Here is a 19,559-nt window from a genome sequence, read left to right on the forward strand (position 1 = left end):
CCCGCCAAATGCAGACATCAGAACCCGATCCTAAAGCCCACCCTAATCCTTTTAACAGAAGGTCTCTCCCCACCAGAATACCGCGCCATCCATGAGACACACACGATGGAGGCTGGGCCTCTAAGAACGATGTGTGATTGCAGTATTTTCCCATCAGAGTTCGCGCTAACATGGAAGACGGGTCCTTGAGAATTCTCCATGAGAGTATTGCCAGCATTGCATCATTGAACTGTTCAATCTCCCGAAAGCCAAGTCCCCCAGCATTCTTAGGTTTAGTGAGAGTTTGCCATGAAACCCAACAGATCTTTTTTACCTCTGGGGATGCATCCCACCAAAACCTAGTAAGAATGGATTGGATCTGTTTACACAGCGATAGGGGGAGCTTGAAACACGACATTGTATATGTCGGCATAGCAGACAGGACTGATTTTAGAAGAATTAACTTCCCAGCGCCTGACAGATACCGAGTCGTCCAGCTGTGAGCTCGTTGTCGGATCCGATCCACCAGGGAGGCAAAGATATCTCGTTTCTTCCGGCTAAAATTTTCCGGTAAACCCAAATACCTGCCCATTCCTCCCTCTCCTCTTATCTGGAGTTGTTCCCGGACTTGACGCTTTGTAATTCCCGGTGTTTTCGCTGAAAAGGTAATAGTTGACTTATCCAAGTTGATAAACTGGCCCGAAGCTTCTTCATATCTCCTCAGTATAGCCACCAGCGTATCACAACTCCTAGGATCCGTTCTACTAAAGAACATCGTATCATCAGCGAAGATAAGATGGTTTATTGCCGGGCTGTTGCGAGCCACCTTGACGCCTACAACATCTCCTCTTAATTGAGCCTTCTTGCATAGCCCCGATAACACCTCCGTACATAGTATGAAGAGATAGGGAGACAGCGGATCTCCTTGTCGGATTCCTCGGGATGGATGCACTCTACCTTGTGCTGCTCCATTGATTAAATAGGAGTATGAGACGGACGTGACACAGTTCATTATCCACGATATCCATATCTCATGGAACCCAAAGCGGACAAGAACGTTACGTCGAAACTCCCATTCAATACGATCATACGCCTTGCTCATATCAGTTTTAATAGCCATGCTACATCGAACTTTGGCTCCCGAGTGTTGAAGATAGTGCAGAATCTCATGAGTAATAAGTACATTATCCGAGATCGATCGGCCTTTGACAAAAGCTGACTGATGGTCTGAGATTAACCCCGGTACCAGTGGCTGGAGTCGTCGAGTGAGCAGCTTAGCGATGATCTTATAATGGGTGTTGCAAAGAGCTATTGGTCGATAGTCAGCCACCTTTCTCGGACTCGATATCTTCGGGATGAGCCTCACATGCGTATCATTTTGTCTCGGGTCTAGGAGCCCGGAAGAGAAGAACACCTGGATGTCTTTTGTAACTTCATCACCAATGATATCCCAGTAGGCTTGGTAGAAGGAAGCCGAAAAACCGTCTGGTCCTGGCGCTTTGTCCGGATTGATTGAGAACAGAGCCTCTCTAATTTCAAGTGCAGTCGGTGGAGCGATCAATGTCTGATTCATCTCAGGGGTTACAAGTGGAGAGATCCCGTCTAGGACCACCTGAGAGGATTGAGACATTTGTGTTTCAAAGATTTGGGAGAAGTAGGCAGTGATGCACTGCACGATCTCCTCCTCCTTGTATACTGCTCTACCCCGCGAGTCTTCAATGACCGCAAACTTGTTAATAGCTCGTCGACCTCTTGTAGCCGCATGGAAGAAACTGGTGTTTCTATCCCCACTGTTCAGCCATTGCACTCGACTCCTTTGCCTCCAATATGCTTCCTCCTCTTTGTAAGCAGACTCCAACGTTGCAGTGAGCGTACTGATCAGACCATCGTCGGGGTTGGGGTTGGAGAGAGCCCCTTCAAGCTCCTGCTGGGTTCTCTTTATAATCATGTTACTATTTAAATTCTTCTCTCGAGTCCATTGCATAATACCATATCGAACGGCTGCGAGTCTCTCCACCACTGAAACATTCGGTACTTTACCCCACTGATCATCCACCAGCTGTCTAATCTCCGGTTTCTCTTTGAGTCTTCTATCAAATCTGAATAGTCCCTTCTTTCGTCGTCTTTTAACATCAAAATGAATAAGCACAGGTCGATGGTCCGAACCTTCAAACCGAAGGTACTCACATCGTCCTGCAGGAAATCTCTCAAACCAAGAACAGTTCGCCATGGCCCGGTCCAGTCTAGACTGGATGAAATGATTGTATCTGGTTCCTCTCCATGAGAGATGATTCCCAGAGTGCTGTAAGTCCCATAGTCCCATTTGCGAGACAAAGCTCCGGAAGGAAAGGAATGAACCTTCCCACCGAGCAGGGCCGCCTACCTTTTCTGAATTATCTAGGAGATTATTGAAATCTCCTGTCAACAACCACGCATCATCTCGTTCTGCGCCTAGTTCTGTTAGTTTGTTCCAGAACAGTGGCCTATCCGCCGGGTTGGGAGCTCCATAGAGAAAGGAGACAAAACTAAAAGTCCCATGTGCCTCAATTCGAGTATCAATAATGTTAGGAGAGGAGTAGAGAATATCAACCTGAATGTCGTCTCTCCATGATAGCGATAAGCCTCCTGCCAATCCAACCGGAGGCACTGTGAAGTGGTTGGTAAGATCAGTGTTCCTGAACAGTTTGAACACCGCATCATCTTGGTTCTTTGTCTCCATTAGGAACAAGACTGGCGGGGAAATTCTCTTATGGAATTCTCGGATCCGCTGGACTGTCAAGGTGCTCCCAATCCCTCGACAGTTCCAGCTAATGCATGCTAAGGAAGAGGTGTGTGGAGGGGCTGAAAATCCTTCTCCCTCCGATTAACTGCTGGAATTAATCTCACAGCCGATGTTCCTGACTGTGTCTTCCTCGGGCCCCTTCCCCCAGCTGTAATGGCATCCAGCATCAGCTTTCTGCAGGGGGAGTTGTACGTCTTGGTGATGCGTCTCTTCTTCATTGCTACTCCGTGGCTGGGGCTACGTAAAGTACGTCGTCGCACTATCCTTTTTCCAGCTGCTTTCGTAGACCAAGCGGGGTGAGTTGGTAATTCACTGGAGTCTTTAGTATCTTTCGTAGTTTTCGATAAGAGTGGCCCTAAGCGTAGGGAAACGTGGACCCTATCCTCGCTGAGAGTCATCTGCAAACATCCATATACGGTTGTAGTGAACCCAATACAGAAATATGCAAATTCATCGATAAAACATGGTTTATTTATGAAACTCTTTATTTATTCACAAAACATAGTTTTTTTCTAATTTCACAAAACATAATTCACTATTAGATAACTAAAAAATTCATCAATATCAAGGCATGATTAATCAAGATTCGAAAAAAACCATAGGTCAATAAAGATTACATGTCTACGTCTCCACGTCAACAACGCGTGGCTCCGCATTTTAAAATCTTGATATCTCGACGTACGAAGAAAACTATATAGTACATTGTAAAACAAAGCCTAATTTTTTATTTTTTTATTTAAATCAAGAAACCCCATCATGTTTAGGTTTATATCAAACGTAGGTTATCGTTGTATAATCACTTGGGGCTTGATAAAAAAAAATCGGTTAAACATGTTTATCAAAAAATCAAAAGGTATGTGGAAATAAGAATAGGTAAATAACCGAAGCAGGATAATACACGAGCTGATATAGCTAGGAAAGACAGAGTGGACCCCCGCACATGCGACGAAAGTAAAACAAAAAGGCCTGTATAATCTGCAAAGATTTAATTTATCAAATTAAACTTGATAAACTTTAAAAATTATTCTTTTTTTTTCATAGCACCTAATTTTTCATCGACGTCATTTTCGACCTTTAATCAAAAAGACTTATAATAGTCATAATAATTATTAAGAAGTTTGAATTCCATTTTCTTTTTCCTTAGTGATAATTTTGAATTTTGATTAAGACAAATGGGAACATAAGGAGCACATGTTATGTACTTCTACATTCTAAATGATATTGTCAATTTTGTATTTTCATTTATTCCTAAAAAATACATTTAAGCGATGATATATAATTACATTAATTTTCTTACTTGTAATGGTATAACATTATTTACTGCAACTATGGAGAGGAATCTCATACTTACAAGACATTAGTGAAAGTGACATGTCGGTGAAGCCGTAGAAGACCAGAAGGACACGTGTTCTCGTATAATTGGATTGTACTCCTCAAGCAAAGAGTCATCATTGGGTTTGACTCCTCTTCTAATTCACACAAGCGGTCAGACGAACTTTCAGACACCCGTTCCCAATGTTTCCGTTTCGGATCTCCTTGAAACGTCTTCGCTCTTGGTCCCACTACCATAACCGGTTTTTATAACCCAAAAATTACCGGTATGCATATCGTATATTATCGGACCGGGAGTTTTGGATTACTGATCGGTTTTAGGGGATACCTAATAATCACTAAACCCATAGGTGATTTAAGGGGGGTGTATTGCCGTATTGGAGAGACTTTGGAGTGTTTTATTTTTGGCGGGCTTTAGGCGAGTTTTGAAATTAACCGGGTGATTTTGATGAACCTTAAAAAAATATAAATTAAAATCTGTAGATAGTTTGAAAATATCTGTTATAAATTCTAGAGTTGTTTAGATGATTTGAGTATACTAGTTCTTGTCAATATATTTTCTGCTTACATACTTTGCTTTTAGGTCTTTCTACCTATGACCTCTCTACCGTATATGCATATAGAAATTAAGGTTTTGGCCAATACTAGCATATTAGGATATATATATATATTACCAACAGTCCGATACTAATATACAGAATGAGTGAAAAACAGAACAAGAGTTGCTAGCACTACTATTTTAAAGATGGAGAGGTAGTAAATTCTTTCTCTCCACCAAGTTTAAAGAACCGGCAAAGCTATGTGCAGTGGCAGCTTCTATGTCGGCATCACTACTGATACATCCACCACCTGTTCTGGAACCTATACCACGTCATATTCCTTCTAATTAATGTTAAAACGTTCTCAAAACAATGTAGATGCATAGACAAATGACGCACTTTATAGCATTAAGAGTTCATAAAAAAATAATCTAGAAGCATGAACAATGTTACAAGGAACCCACTGTTTCTCTATTTCAAGTTTTAAAAGCATGAACAACCGGACCAGATAATGGCTGAGGCTATCCAGTAACCAGTTTCTGTGTAGGCTGGTAGATAAAGGTAGCTCAGGATTTAATATATCTATAGAAACATAGAGTAAATGGCATGTTTGGTGCGAAGTAGACATATATCAAAGATTACAGAAGTCAAACCTTCGACGGAACTGAGAAACATCACTCTGCTTGTAAACTCTCTCCAGTAACTTCATATACCCCTTCCTCCTTAGATACAAAGAGAAAAGCTAGTCAACAATGCTCCAATAAAATCCCACCATGTAAGATTAGAACTAATAGTAGTATACTTCCAAGCAATGGAAGTTACGTCTCTGTCTCTTCAGTTCAAAAATCCAATAGTGTTATCAAACATTAAAATCAATTGAAAAAACTTGAATTTTTAGCTTACCTTCAAGCAAGTTGAACTCATGCTTCTATCCAAACCCCAACCGATCGTGGTCCTTGTTTTGCATCACATACTGCTCAAGAAGCCATGTTTTGCATCATATACTGCGACTTGGTTCGGTTTAACAAAACAGTTTAGTTCCCATCTTTCATTAATCCCCGGATGAAAATGAAATATGGGATTAATAAATCTCATAAATTTATCACTAATTCAACTTGTGAAGGCCACCCATTTACAGGCTGGGAGGAAAAACAAGAGAGATGAGAGAGATGGCTAAAGAAGAATTTTAAAAGAACTGGTTCATCGTTTATGAGATTCCGAGTAGAGAAAAAAACAGCTCAGTGTGATCCAAGGTGTCAGCTCAAATCATCAATTTATCTACTGTAAATTAACGGTGGTGAAAGATTTTAGGAAGAAATAAATCGAACAGAGAGATGAATGACAATATTCCTCAAGAATGTTTTTTTTTTTTAATTTCTCTTCAAATACCACCTATAGAAATGTTATTCTAACGAAGATGTTTTTAACTATAAAATGATGTAAAGTCTCTTCAAATCCTTTTTCACAACTTTTTTTTGTAAATACTGTTTAGCTTTGAATAACAGTGGATTTCATACGGTTTTCATAAATGATTAATTGAATAACAGAGGATTTTAAGTGAAGTTTGCTAACTTTGCACAAACTCCTTATTGAATAAGACATGATTTGAAACTTTTTCTGAAAATCATTAGTTAAATAACAAGGGATTTTAACCAAATCCCACAATCTTTTTGAATCCTAATTTCAATACACCCCTTAGAGTTTTTGCTCAATAAATTTGAGAACTCTAATTATTGCTGGGCTTCAGTCTTTCTATTCATGTAGAGACGGGAATGTTAGTGCTTGGCTTAACCGTCTCTCTACTAATAAATGACATCGTTTTTGTTGCTGACTCAACTGAAGGAGATAAAAAAAGTGGATGTGACTGCACCGAGTTGGACCGACCTTCAAAAGACATATACTCAGGATGTTACATTGGTTAAGTTCGGTTTTGGGCCATTTACGTGGTTTTTGAAGACCTTTCTCTTGGGACTTAGTTGTAACAAAACATCACCAAAACTTGGTAACGATTAGATTAAGTGGATTCAATGTTCTAAAACATTTTCAAAGATACAGCTATATATATAAAGTTTATTTTAAAGATGATAGTTTATGCTTGGCCTCCTTAACCATTATCTCTGTTGAAGAACCACTTGAGAACCCCAGCTTCTGCATTATTTCTTCTAATCTCTTGCCGTTTGCTAGATACAAATAGCCAATCTGAGAAGTTCAACAGAGTTTATAAGGTTAAATTTGTATTTACACTTGTTGAGTTTCAGATTATGAACAACAAACTTACAAGTGTTTCCAATGACGAGGCCTTGTTATAAACCGCAACACCAGCACGCCTAGTTGACCGTGTTTTAACCGAGCCTACGTTTTTTCCCCACCGAAGTATCTCTCTGCACCAGAAAAAGTTCTCATCAGATCGATTTAATATATAGTATAGCCCGAGAACTTAGTGTATAGCATGTGATTCAAACAATCATATGATGGAAAGATGGTAGATAGAACCACTAAATAACGGTGTTTTGCAACTGACCTTTCATCTTTAGTTAAGAAATCCTCATCAAGGAGATTATGCAGCAAAGCATACTGAAGGGGAAGACACAAAGAACAGTTTAGGTTAAACAAGAACAAGAACAATGACAAAAGATACCAACGCTGTGAGAAGAACCATGCTAATTTACATTTTCAGGCTTAAAGTACTTGCAAACCGATATCAAATGTGTAACAGAGATACTGGAGGAGTGAACATGTTAAAACAATATAGCGTACATACACAAGACGACTAGAAGATAAAAATAAAAAAACATACTTGTGCTTCACATCGCACCACTGCTCGAACACGGTCGTTATATTCTTCAATACTCAGTGGAGGGAAAAGAAAATGGCGACGAGCGTATATCTGCACAAAGCCAAAGAGAAGATGGTTACGTAACTTGGAAGGAGTATCAACAGAGTTACTCTCCTAATCCTTTAAACACAATCACATTGACACTCTTGCATTTTGACAAAAAACTTGTCTAAAATCACAAAGCACAGGCTCATAGTGACACTCTTAATGCTATAAACACTAAAACACTATAATCATCATATGGTGACTATCTTAATGCTATAAAGAGTAACATATAATATCACTTGATATTATATTGCAACCTAAACAAGGATTAAGATACAAAAACTTGTAAAAAAATCATAGTAACTGTCAACATGAATATGATTATATTCCGACATTCTTGCATCCCAAAACAACAATGTTTTTGTACAAGAACTTGTCTAAAATCACAAAGCACAAGCTTATAGTGACTATCGTAGTGGTATAAACACCAGCATGATCATCATTCGGTATTCTTGCATTCTAAACAAGGATTAAGTACAAAACTCTTGTCTAAAATCCAGATAATGACTGTTAAATTCTCAATGCTGTAAACACTATCATTCTTCTGACATTCTTGCATCCTAAAACAACAAGGATTAAGTACAAAACTTGTCTAAAATTATAGTAACTGACAGCATTTTGTCTACCGCCACAAACTCAGTTAATAACATGGAATGAGTATCAACAAAGTCACTGTCTTAATGTCGGAAACACAATCATTTAGACATTCTTGCATCCTAAAAAAAACAAGGATTACAAAGAACTAGTCTAAAATCACAAAGCCCAAGCTCATAGTGAGTATCTTATTGCTACAAACACTAACATATCCATCATATGATATTCTTGCATCCTAAAACAACAAGGACTAATTACAAAGAACAGACTTTTGTCCTAAACTACCTAAACAACATCTCATAGATTGGAGCTAGAGGACTAACCTCGTAGATGGAATCGCCTATATAAGCTAGCGAGGCAGCATTGAAGACGGATCTAGGCTTCTTCACTTTCGGTGGACTTGGAAACCATTTCTCATATCCAACACAACTATCTTCATCATCACCTATTCATAATAAAGCAGAGACATTTAGTAACAATGATAACACTTCCGGATAAAGGAAACCTAAAGTCGTTACCTTTGCTTGCGGGACGTTTGAGCAAATCAGAAACGGAAACGCTAGTAGTTGTCAAGACTGTCACCGCCGGAGAAGACGATGGAGGAACGAAAGAGGTAGTAGAATTAGGGTTTATCTTGACGTTACGCGGCGCATTGGGATTGTAACGGAGCTTAGGCTTCGTAGTATCTAAAGCAGCTCTCACCAGACTAGAGCTTACTGATACAGTCGCCATTTTTTTTTTTAATTCTATCTCTCGGCTCTTCTTTTTTTTTTTTTTGTTTATTTTGCTTTCAGTTTATGACAGTGATAAAATACTAAGGCGGTGACACTCATTTGTCCACGTGGCGAATTATAATTCGTCTTTTGTTTAAGTTTAATCCAAGCCTCCGGTAACTTTAGCAATATGAGCATCGTCTTTCTCTCCGATTTGTAAACGACTATTGAGGCGGTGACGTTCATTTATCCACGTGGCTTATTATAATTTGTCCTTTATAGACTTTAATACAAGCTTCCTGTAACTTTAGCAATACGAGCATTGTCTCTCTCTCTCTCTCTCCTTTCTCTCGATTTGTAAAACCCTAACGACTAGATTTGGGCTCCTTAATCGGAGAAATTGGATCATGAGTCGCTACGATAGCCGGACCGGCGACTCCACCTCCTACCGTGACCGTCGAAGGTTAGTGTTGTTTGCTTTGCTCCAGCTCGATTGATTTTGATCAAGCTCGTACGTTAGAGAGAAACTATAGTCTATTATCTGTGTGTTAGGGAAGAAGGAGTTTGCTTCATTTTTAAATTTTGCTTTTTTTTTTTCTCGTAGTGACTCAGGGTTTGGTGGAGCTTCAGCATACGGAAGCTCAGCTAGTAAAAGGGAGAGTAGTAGTGTTGGCGATGAGTCTCCAAAGAAGCCTGATTTGGATGGTTTGACTCCTTTCGAGAAGAATTTTTATGTTGAGTCTCCCTCTGTGGCGGCTATGACGGAGGCGGAAGTGGAGGAGTATCGAAAGAAGAGGGAGATTACTGTTGAAGGTCGTGATATTCCTAAACCTGTCAAAAGCTTTCGTGATGTTGGCTTTCCTGGTAAGTTCTCTTCTGTGTACTAAAGAGTCTTAGGTGTTATCATGGATGTGTTCTGTTTGTTTTGTAATAAGAGTTTCGTAATGTTGGGTTTCCTGTGTAAGTTCTGTTCTGGACTACAGAGTCTTAGTTGTATCATGGATGTTCTGTTCGTTTGTAACAAGAGTTTCTTGATTTCTTGAAGAGTTTGTAATAAGCTTTTTTGATGTTGCCTTTCCTAGTAAGTTCTCTTTTGTGCTAAAGAGTCTTAGGTGTATCATGGATGTTGTGTTTTTTTTTTGTTATAAGAGTTTGATGATGTTGGGTTTTCTGGTAAGTTTTATTCTGTTCTGTTCATCTGTTAAGAGTCTTAGGTGTTCTGTTCGTTTGTAATAACAGTTTTCTTGATGAGTTTGTGATAAACTTTCTTGATGTTCGGTTTCCTGGTAAGTTCTCTTCTGTACTAAAGAGTCTCATGGCTGTTCTGATCGTTTGTAATAAGAGTTTCTGATGTTTGGTTTCCTGTTAACTAAGTTCTGTTATGTTCTGTTCATCCATAAAGAGTCTTCGGTGTTCTATTCGTTTGTAATTAGAATTTCTTGATGAGTTTGTGATAAGCTTTCTTGATGTTGGGTCTACTGTTAAGTTCTGTTCTGTACTAAAGAGGCTTAGGTGTATCATGGATGTTTTATTCGCTTGTAATAAGGAGATGTTCTGTTGTTGAACTTCCTGGTAAATTTTGTCCTGTTCTGTTTGTAATAAGAGTTTCTTGATTTGTACATGATTACATCTTGAGAGACTAGCTGAGCTTAGGTGTATCATGTATGTGTACTGATAAGAGACACTTGATTTTGTCCCAGATTATGTTTTGGAAGAGGTTAAGAAGGCTGGTTTTACTGAACCTACACCTATACAATCACAAGGGTGGCCAATGGCGTTGAAGGGACGTGATCTCATTGGCATTGCTGAAACTGGCTCTGGAAAGACTCTTTCTTACTTGCTACCTGCCATAGTCCATGTGAATGCTCAACCAATTTTAGGTATCGCCTGATGATCTGCTTGTGAAGTTTTCTCCTTTTTTTGTTCTTGTTTGATGTAAAGTTGTAATTTTTTTACCAGCTCCTGGAGACGGCCCAATAGTCTTGGTTCTTGCTCCTACACGTGAACTGGCTGTGCAGATACAGCAAGAAGCGTCTAAGTTTGGTTCATCGTCAAAGATTAAGAGCACTTGCATTTACGGTGGTGTTCCAAAAGGGCCTCAAGTGCGTGATCTCCAGAAAGGTGTAATTTCTCAAACTATTAGCTTTTCTTGTTCATTGTAGAATCATTCTGATGTGTGTGATTATTGGTGTATGAATTTAGGTGTGGAGATTGTTATAGCTACTCCTGGGAGGTTAATAGACATGATGGAATCGAACAACACAAACTTGCGGAGGGTTACGTATCTTGTTTTGGATGAGGCTGATCGAATGCTGGATATGGGGTTTGACCCTCAGATCCGGAAAATTGTCTCACATGTTCGTTTTCTTACCTCTGTGTCACTCAGCTAATATATTGTGTACTTTAGTCGCTTTGTCTTTACAAATGTTTTGAAACCTGTGTGTGCAGATTCGGCCAGACCGTCAAACTTTGTACTGGAGTGCTACTTGGCCAAAGGAGGTGGAACAACTCTCTAAGAAGTTTCTTTATAACCCATACAAAGTAAGAGACACTCTCTCTTTTCTTCTTTTCATGTGTTTAGCTGTCAACAAAAACTTAGCAAGCTTCTTTTGTATTAAGTGCAGGTGATAATAGGTTCTTCAGATTTAAAAGCTAACCGTGCTATCCGTCAAATTGTTGATGTCATCTCCGAAAGCCAAAAGTATAACAAGTAAGTCTTCTTACCTATTATATTCTCTCTCTCATCTCACTAGTAGTCATGGACATTGTGGTAAAACATAAACTGTTGTGGCCTTTTTTACAGGTTGGTGAAGTTGCTTGAAGACATAATGGATGGAAGCAGGATTCTTGTCTTCCTTGACACCAAAAAGGGCTGTGACCAAATCACTCGACAGCTTCGCATGGATGGTTGGCCTGCTTTGTCAATACATGGTGATAAAAGTCAAGCCGAGAGAGATTGGGTTCTCTCGGAGTTTAGATCAGGCAAAAGCCCTATAATGACTGCTACAGATGTTGCAGCTCGTGGATTAGGTACTAATGCTTTCCCCTCTGTCTGCAGCATCAACTCTCTCTGACAAGCTAATAAACCCTCTCTTGTTTTTGAACAGACGTTAAAGATGTGAAGTATGTGATAAACTATGACTTCCCTGGATCACTGGAGGATTATGTTCACAGGATTGGACGAACTGGTAGAGCTGGGGCCAAAGGAACAGCTTACAGTTTCTTCACAGCTGCAAATGCGAGATTCGCCAAAGAGCTTATCAGCATACTAGAAGAAGCTGGACAGAAAGTGAGCCACGAATTAGCTTCAATGGGTCGCAGCACTGCTCCTCCTCCTCCAGGTCAGTATCACCAGAAACAAAAACAGTTGTGTTTTGGTTTCACTAAATAATACAAAGGTTTCTAATCTCTGGTATGTGTGGTTTATGATGTGGAAACAGGGCTTGGAGGATTTAGAGACCGTGGAAGCAGAAGAGCTTGGAGCTGATCTCTCTGTTTATGTATGTGTTATTGGCTTTTAGGGCTCAGTGGTTTTCTTTTTATTTCATGCCTCACTCTCTTTCTGAAACATTTGACATTGGCATCAAAACGTTAAACGTGTAAGATAACATTTGATCCGATGGTATGCTTTGTGGTTAAGAACAAAACCAAAGATTTCTAATTTAGTTTTTGACAAATCAACTATTATTAGTTCTAAAAAAATATTGGCAATATAGTTTACTTTCTTTTTCTAATTTGCTCAGTGATATTAGCAAATTATAATCAAATTACGTCATGCATTATAATAAAACAAAAGTGACATTTTTAATAACCAAATATGCACAGATGTGTTGAAGACGATGGGATAGAAGAAGTGAATTTGACAATAATTTTTGAAATAAAGACCTATCAGATAATAAAATCAAAATTCTATTATTGTTATTTTCCACAAAATAACTTTTTTTTAATACAAATTGTGTGTTTATGTAGCAAATTCACGTTAAGACTTTTAATTACACATATAGTGAAATCCAAATGCTTTGGTAATGTAATTATGAAACTAATCCCAAAAATTCAAAATTTAAGTATTTAAGGAAGAATTTTTTTTACATTTCTTTCTCTTGTTGTATAAAAATCATTTAATTTATTAAAATATAGTTTTTTACTAGAGCAAAATTTTGGTGGTAGAAATGATTAGAGTAATCCATAAAAATGCTACTAAATAGCTTGACAAATATGAATTTTAAAACTAAACCGGAAAATAAAGTGAAAAAAAAGAAAGAAAATGTGTGAAAGTCACACAAGTAAATCCATTGAGTGGAGAGGAAGAAAAAACATAAGACATTACATTTGCGAAGAAGAAGAAGTAAAGAGCCTCGGAGAAATCGAAATCGAAATCGAAATCGCAATGAGTGAAGAAGGTCCCAAGCTTTTCACTAACAAACCCAAGAAGAAGGGTAACTGATTCAAATCCCTAATCACGATCTCACTCCACGAATCTTTCATATGATTTGAGTTGCTGATCTCTCCTTTCGATTGATTCAGATATCATCGCCCAGCTGAAGCACGTCAAAGCCAACGGAACCACCGCTCCACCATCGAATCCCGCTGCAGCGGCGGCGGCGGCTTCGTATACGATGGGCGGTGCTCCTCCTCCACCTCCGCCTCCGAAGGAATCATTCGCTCGAAGGTACAAATACATGTGGCCGCTTCTCCTCACCGTCAATCTCGCCGTCGGAGGTAAAAATCACCCCTCCAAAATTAGGGTTTAAAGGTTTAGGGATTTGCGTTTCTTCGAGAGCTTAGAAATTGATAAAGCACAAAGCTTTACTAAACCTTTATCTGAATGCCTGAGCTTTTGATTGATGTTTTGATAGATCTTTCAGTTCCTAAGTTCCATCTGTTTACTCTTTTACTCTTTAAGGTTTAATGTGTCAATGGAGGGAGGCATAGATGATGATCTAATGTAGTCATGTCAGTGGAGACAGAGATGATGATGATAAGCCTTGTTTACTGTCTCTAGTGATAAACAGACTTTGACTCATAATACTTTTATAGCTTTGTTTGTGGACAAACTTTTCTCCCATATCTCATTAGGTCCAAACTTTTTCTAAAGTGCGAAATCAACCTATCAATTGGTAGGCACGTAAGATTATTACATTGATACCTCTGTTCATCAAGGTTTGTTTCTTGAATCGTTTTTCTATTTTATTCATGATATTGGAAATACTAGTTTCATTTGACTCGTCCATTCAAATATTTGTGGGCTGTGTGATAAGCTGTACATATATGTGTTACCTAGATTTTACATGCCTTCACAGAGACTTTCATGACTTAGTTTATTGGTGGTTCTTGGCCTTACTATTGCTTTTGCAGGTTACCTTTTCTTTAGGACTAAGAAGAAGGACATAGAAGAACCTGCAAGTGAAGAGATAGCTGCTAAATCAGGTTCAGTCGCAGCTCCTGTTACCATTGAAAATCCTGTGTCTTCTGCTGTGGTGGCTGAGCCAGTGGTGGTCAAGGCACGTGAGCCAATACCGGAGAAGCAACAACGTGAGCTCTTCAAATGGATGTTGGAGGAGAAAAGGAAAGTAAAACCGCAAAACGCTGAAGAGAAGAAGAGGATTGATGAAGAAAAGGCGATTCTGAAACAATTCATAGGATCCAGAACTATTCCTACTCTCTGATTCAGTTTCAGCTTATGTTGATTTGGTTTCTGTTCTTATTCTTGTGGATGTTTTGCTTTTGGAGGAAGCAAAAGAACAGTTTGAATGTTGAAAGCAGTAACTTTGGGGACTCATCCTTCATCGTTCCAATGTTAGGTCTTGTGTTTCTGTGGATAATTAGAAAAGAGGACTGGTGGAAATATAGCTCTTCAATCTTCATCAAAATCCTTTTTTTTCTTAATACAAAATAATACTCCCTCCGTTTTTTTATATAAGTCGTTTTAGAGAATTTTTTATGTTCTAAATTATATGACGTTTTCGGTTTTTTATGTAAAATTTATTAACACTTAATGTTATATGACCAATGAAAATATACCTTCTATTTTATTATTGGTTGATTTGTGGTTAGGTAAATAATTAATGATGTTTTTGTTTAGAAAATATAAAAAATTAATGATTTCTTAATCTATGTGCATAATTCTAAAACGACTTATATTAAAAAAACGGAGGGAGTAGTTAATACTATCATAAATATTTGATTATGCTCAATCATAATTTTATTAAAATCATTTGCTAATACAAAATTTCACTTTAAAATTTATTATTTTACAAGGTAATTCACTAATTTTATTAATAAAAGTTTTAAAATGCTAATTTAATACAAATAATAGTACAAAAGAAGAGAAATTCCCTTCAATAGTTCTTTTAGTTTATTTTCACAAAAATAACTCTTCAAAGAAGAAAATGACTAAAATAGGTTTTATTAAAGGATAAATATGTATTTATACCCATAGGGTTAACTAATCTTTTTTTTTTTGTTCACTAGGGTTAACTAGTCTAAGACTTATGAATAATACTAAAGGGGTAGGGTTTAGGGGATGAATCAAATTTTTAAAAACAAAAAATAAATATTAAAAATTTTAAAATAAAAAAAGCTATATTGGCCATTTTATTTTTTAAGGGCTATTTTTGTGACAAAAACTTAAAAATGACTATTTGAAAAAATTGCCCATAAAAGAAATATAAATTAAGTTTACATATAAACAATAGTAAAACAATTATATGAAAAATAAATAAATAATGCTCTTTCACATTATAGACCCTACTTGATGACTTGAGTTGTTTTCTCTCTAGCTGGCCCTCATGATCGGATGAATAAGCTCTCATCCCTTTTAACTATATTCTAGCCAATAAATAGGTTGATTATAATTTCTAATGGTTATTCTATACAGTTTCCCTCCATAGCATTCTTTGGCAAGGTGAAACGTTGAATGCTAAAGAAAATGTTTTCTTCTGAAGATTTGAAGAGTTCTCATTTTTAACAACATGTATCCTTCACTTGTGGTAGATAAACTCATCAATACTACTTCACATACATGGAAATGGAGGTAATTAGAATTTTGGTTAATGTAATAGATGCACAATTTATTCAGAGTATTCCATTGAATATGAAGCAGACCACATATAAGGATGTGTATCACTTTACACAATCATGGAAGTATACAATTAAGTCTGGATACCACATAGAACATATGTATCCAGATAAAGCAACACGTGAACCGATTTTTGGACCAGATACTAAGGTTTTAAAGAATTTGTCTTGAAAACCCAGGAGACCACCAAAGATAAAAAATTTCATTTGACAAATTATTTCAGATTGTCTACTAGTGAAGAGAAAACTAAAAATGAGAGGAATCGAATGTAATACACAGTGTGCTCTATTAAAAAATAAATAATGTCTTATTTAAATGCCCTCCGGCGATTTAGGTATGAGTCTTCTCAAGGATTTTGCACAAACCTAGACAATTTCCTATGCAGCAGGCTTTCGCCAATAAAGATTATTTGTTTTGGAGAATAAGAAGATATGTAGATTATTATCAATTTGCATGGATATTTTGATAGGTATGGAAAGGACGGAATAACAAGATGTTCAATAATATTTTGATAGAGATCCCCGTGATACCTTACAAGTGGCAGAAACAGAAGCAATTGATATATCAGTGCTTTTGCTAGTTTATAACCTATGTTTTGAGTTTTTATCGAGTCAAATTATGTGTTTTGGAGTATTTTGGAATCTTTTGGTGTTATTTATGAATTTGCAGGGTTTTAGGCTGAATTGGATCCAAAAAGGCAATTAAAGATGCAGAATTGTGTAGATGCACCAAACATTTTGCAACGGATGGATGAATTCTGACCGATGGATGAATCTCATATTCTGAAACAAGATACATAATTGAGCTAGCTTTACAGTTCAGCAGGTTAGAGATCAATCCATCAGTTAAATCAAAAGTTATGCATGTTTAACTGAAGACTGGTATGTTTTCCGGTTTACTACGATTAAAAATAACTTTGTTTTTCCTACTTATAATTTGGTTTTGCCTAAAATTCAACCATGGCGTGTTTTTGACCTACAGTTAAAAATATTTAAATTAATAATGTTGAGACTATAATACTTTATTAGTTTATAGAATTATTAATTATCAAAAAAAATCTCTTTTAATTTTAATTTTATTTTAGAATATATTAATTAAAAATAAGACAAATAATTGATTTTACTGTATATATATTGATTAAATTTCAAAAATCTGACTTTCATATTATTATATTATATTATTTGGTGTATATGATCAAAATTTTAAAATCTGACTTTCATATTATTATATTATATTATTTGGTGTATATGATCAAAATTTTAAAATCTGACTTTCATATTATTATATTATATTATTTGGTGTATATGATCAAAATTTTAAAATCTGACTTTCATATTATTATATTATATTATTTGGTGTATATGATTAAAATTTTAAAATATGACTTTCATAGAATTTAAATGTAGTTTATATATAATTTTACTGAATATTATCAAAATTTAATGAAGCGTTAAGGAAAAAATAGAAGTAAACTCCATTATAAATATAAAATAAACAATACAATGTTCTATTTATACTTATATAAATATAAATAAATATGTATATATATATATATATATATATATATATATATATATATATATATATATATATATACAAAATATTACTTTATGATTCTAATTGGACCATATATTTACATATGTTTGATTATCTTAAAAATTATTATCTTATTATCTTCTCGATTTATGTCATATTTTGACCATGCTCAAATCGGAACAGATGAAATTTATTAATTTATCGCATTTATTAGTTTATGAATTATTTATTCATAGAATTTCTACTGTATATCTACTTTTCCGAGTGTTTGTTTAAGTTTAATATTTATTTTATATCAGAATTTTAGGTTTTAGAGCTCATGAGAGATGATATAATATTTTTGAACCCCTGTTTTTATCTCTTTAATCTAATTATTCAGAGTTTATCATTGATCTTGTGTTCTCTGGTTATGTCTAAGTAGTTAGGTTTAAAGGTTTCAAAAGAATTGCTGAGAATGAATGTTTAAGGTTGGTTGATTAGAGAATCTTTATTTGAGTTCTTCTTGTTGACTATTTTAACGCTTGAATTGGATTTATCACCTAGTTCACGATCTTAGGTTAACTGAATTTATGCATCAGGAGTTGATTTGATTGCTTGAACATAATCTCTGTGAGCAAAGTGTCTTTATCCAACATGAGTTGATGTTACTGCACTTTGTGAACCTATTGAAACTCGAACTTAATGTGTGTCTAATCTCTTAGGTTCAACGAGAGTTAGTTTTCTAGATTGTTTGACATAGTGGCTGGAATCATGGGAGTGGGAAGATTATACAAATGTGTTTTGAGTTATAGAATGATGCTTAATTAATTTTCTGATAAACTGTTAACATTCATGTCATTTGCTATAATTTCTATAATACCTAACACTTTTTCTTAATATGTTTTAGCTTTTATTATATATTTTATTTCTGCTTAGCTTTAGGAAAACAAAAATCTCTCTTTTTGTCTTAGCTTATTAACTATATTCTCACTGACTTGTTGTGGAACCTTGGTCTCTGTAGATTTGATTCCTTTTATACTACTGTGATTTGGTGCGCAATTGTGGTATTCAAAGGTTAAAATTTTGAGCTATCAATAATACATTGGTAATACATCAAAAAAACACAACTACTGGCCATTATGTATGATATTACCCAAAATATACTACCAAAATTAGGAAGATGGTGTTTCACTGATGGATATTAGAAGGTCAATAATGTATTCTCTTGGTAAGGTTGGTATAATAACTTAGAAAGCTCTGAGAGTTTGATGGGGACAAGAAACACAAGAGTTAGCCTCTCACCCTTGCATGCGGAATTTGAAACCTATATTTGGGCAATTGAATGTATGAAATCTTTCTCGCAATTTCAAGTGACATTTACGAAAGATTGTTCCAAGTTCCAAATTGATGAACTTGAAGAATGACCTGATTTTACAACTTATTTGGAAGAAATACAAAGATTAATGAAAAATTTCAAAACATTTGAGATCAAACACATACCCCATACACAAAAAAATGGGACGGACAATTTTGCACACAATGATCGAAATCAACTGTCTTATTTTGTTCACATATACACGGAATCCCTAGTTTAATTAGTAGAGTCTTGATAGAGTATGTTCAAAAAGAAGATCAATGCATGGATTTATCTATGTGATGTATGCATCAGATGATTTAGATTAAGTGTCATTACTTAAATATATTTATTGCTTAATCAAAACTACGATGCTTTTTTTCTTTCTTACTTTTAAGGAATTCTAACTTCAAATTACTTCACATTAATTGATGATAAAAATTAACCTAAAAACACTAGTATATTATTTTAAACAATCTCTAATTAATTTCTTATCTAGATTCTAGCATATTGCTAACATAAATTGTTGTAAGAAATTGTAGATTCTAGCAAATTTATATCTACCTAACACTAGGATTTTCATCATGTTTCTTTATTCGTATGCCATTTTTTTTCATTTTCTGCTTATTGTTGTTGTAGTACGTTCAAGCACAAACGATATCAATTATTGTTCTTTCTTTCATTTTGATGTATTATTTATAGAGTTATTCTTGGGTTCACCCCCTAGGGTGAACCTTTAGGTTCACCAACCAATAGAAAATTGTCATTTTAAATCTAGTATTTTTAATTAAG

The 19,559-nt window shown here is 35.9% G+C and overlaps 3 protein-coding genes across 4 annotated transcripts; 2 read left to right on the forward strand and 1 right to left on the reverse strand.

The window, feature by feature from the left end:
• Window positions 1-6,608: 6,608 nt before the first annotated feature.
• On the reverse strand, window positions 6,609-8,871 carry LOC106332192 (mini-ribonuclease 3). 2 transcript variants are annotated; one of them, XM_013770670.1, is made up of 6 exons: window positions 8,626-8,871; window positions 8,431-8,552; window positions 7,430-7,519; window positions 7,154-7,206; window positions 6,911-7,013; window positions 6,609-6,831 (listed from the first exon to the last, which is right to left on the reverse strand). In XM_013770670.1, exons 1-6 carry the CDS (start codon window positions 8,837-8,839, stop codon window positions 6,703-6,705), a joined length of 711 nt encoding a protein of 236 aa, XP_013626124.1. In that variant the 5' UTR covers window positions 8,840-8,871; the 3' UTR covers window positions 6,609-6,702. The 2 variants fall into 2 exon arrangements, with proteins under 2 accessions (XP_013626124.1, XP_013626123.1); XM_013770669.1 differs by having other exon boundaries at window positions 8,431-8,555.
• A 265-nt stretch (window positions 8,872-9,136) lies between these two features.
• LOC106328436 (DEAD-box ATP-dependent RNA helicase 20) lies at window positions 9,137-12,504 on the forward strand. Its single transcript, XM_013766876.1, has 10 exons — window positions 9,137-9,283; window positions 9,425-9,684; window positions 10,521-10,700; window positions 10,780-10,941; window positions 11,023-11,177; window positions 11,269-11,361; window positions 11,445-11,530; window positions 11,624-11,850; window positions 11,928-12,161; window positions 12,261-12,504. Exons 1-10 carry the CDS (start codon window positions 9,228-9,230, stop codon window positions 12,305-12,307), a joined length of 1,500 nt encoding a protein of 499 aa, XP_013622330.1. The 5' UTR covers window positions 9,137-9,227; the 3' UTR covers window positions 12,308-12,504.
• Window positions 12,505-13,105: 601 nt separating this feature from the next.
• LOC106331864 lies at window positions 13,106-14,601 on the forward strand. Its single transcript, XM_013770294.1, has 3 exons — window positions 13,106-13,256; window positions 13,345-13,539; window positions 14,176-14,601. Exons 1-3 carry the CDS (start codon window positions 13,208-13,210, stop codon window positions 14,484-14,486), a joined length of 555 nt encoding a protein of 184 aa, XP_013625748.1. The 5' UTR covers window positions 13,106-13,207; the 3' UTR covers window positions 14,487-14,601.
• The last annotated feature ends 4,958 nt before the right edge of the window (window positions 14,602-19,559 follow it).

The sequence above is a fragment of the Brassica oleracea genome, chromosome C3 (genome assembly GCF_000695525.1).
Source record: "Brassica oleracea var. oleracea cultivar TO1000 chromosome C3, BOL, whole genome shotgun sequence".
Classification (NCBI taxonomy): Eukaryota; Viridiplantae; Streptophyta; class Magnoliopsida; order Brassicales; family Brassicaceae; genus Brassica; species Brassica oleracea.

What these genes read in the sequence shown, in the direction of transcription:
- LOC106331864 (XM_013770294.1), top strand. Translation starts at nt 13,208, where the DNA reads ATGAGTGAAGAAGGTCCCAAGCTTTTCACTAACAAACCCAAGAAGAAG. An exon ending in TAACAAACCCAAGAAGAAGG is followed by an intron (nt 13,257 to 13,344) that starts GTAACTGATTCA and finishes CGATTGATTCAG; the next exon opens with ATATCATCGCCCAGCTGAAG. An exon ending in CGTCAATCTCGCCGTCGGAG is followed by an intron (nt 13,540 to 14,175) that starts GTAAAAATCACC and finishes TTGCTTTTGCAG; the next exon opens with GTTACCTTTTCTTTAGGACT.
- LOC106328436 (XM_013766876.1), top strand. Translation starts at nt 9,228, where the DNA reads ATGAGTCGCTACGATAGCCGGACCGGCGACTCCACCTCCTACCGTGAC. An exon ending in TCCTACCGTGACCGTCGAAG is followed by an intron (nt 9,284 to 9,424) that starts GTTAGTGTTGTT and finishes TTTTTCTCGTAG; the next exon opens with TGACTCAGGGTTTGGTGGAG. An exon ending in GAAAGCCAAAAGTATAACAA is followed by an intron (nt 11,531 to 11,623) that starts GTAAGTCTTCTT and finishes CCTTTTTTACAG; the next exon opens with GTTGGTGAAGTTGCTTGAAG.
- LOC106332192 (XM_013770669.1), bottom strand. Translation starts at nt 8,839, where the DNA reads ATGGCGACTGTATCAGTAAGCTCTAGTCTGGTGAGAGCTGCTTTAGAT. An exon ending in TAGGCGATTCCATCTACGAG is followed by an intron (nt 7,520 to 8,430) that starts GTTAGTCCTCTA and finishes GGCTTTGTGCAG; the next exon opens with ATATACGCTCGTCGCCATTT. An exon ending in TTCTTAACTAAAGATGAAAG is followed by an intron (nt 7,014 to 7,153) that starts GTCAGTTGCAAA and finishes TTTCTGGTGCAG; the next exon opens with AGAGATACTTCGGTGGGGAA.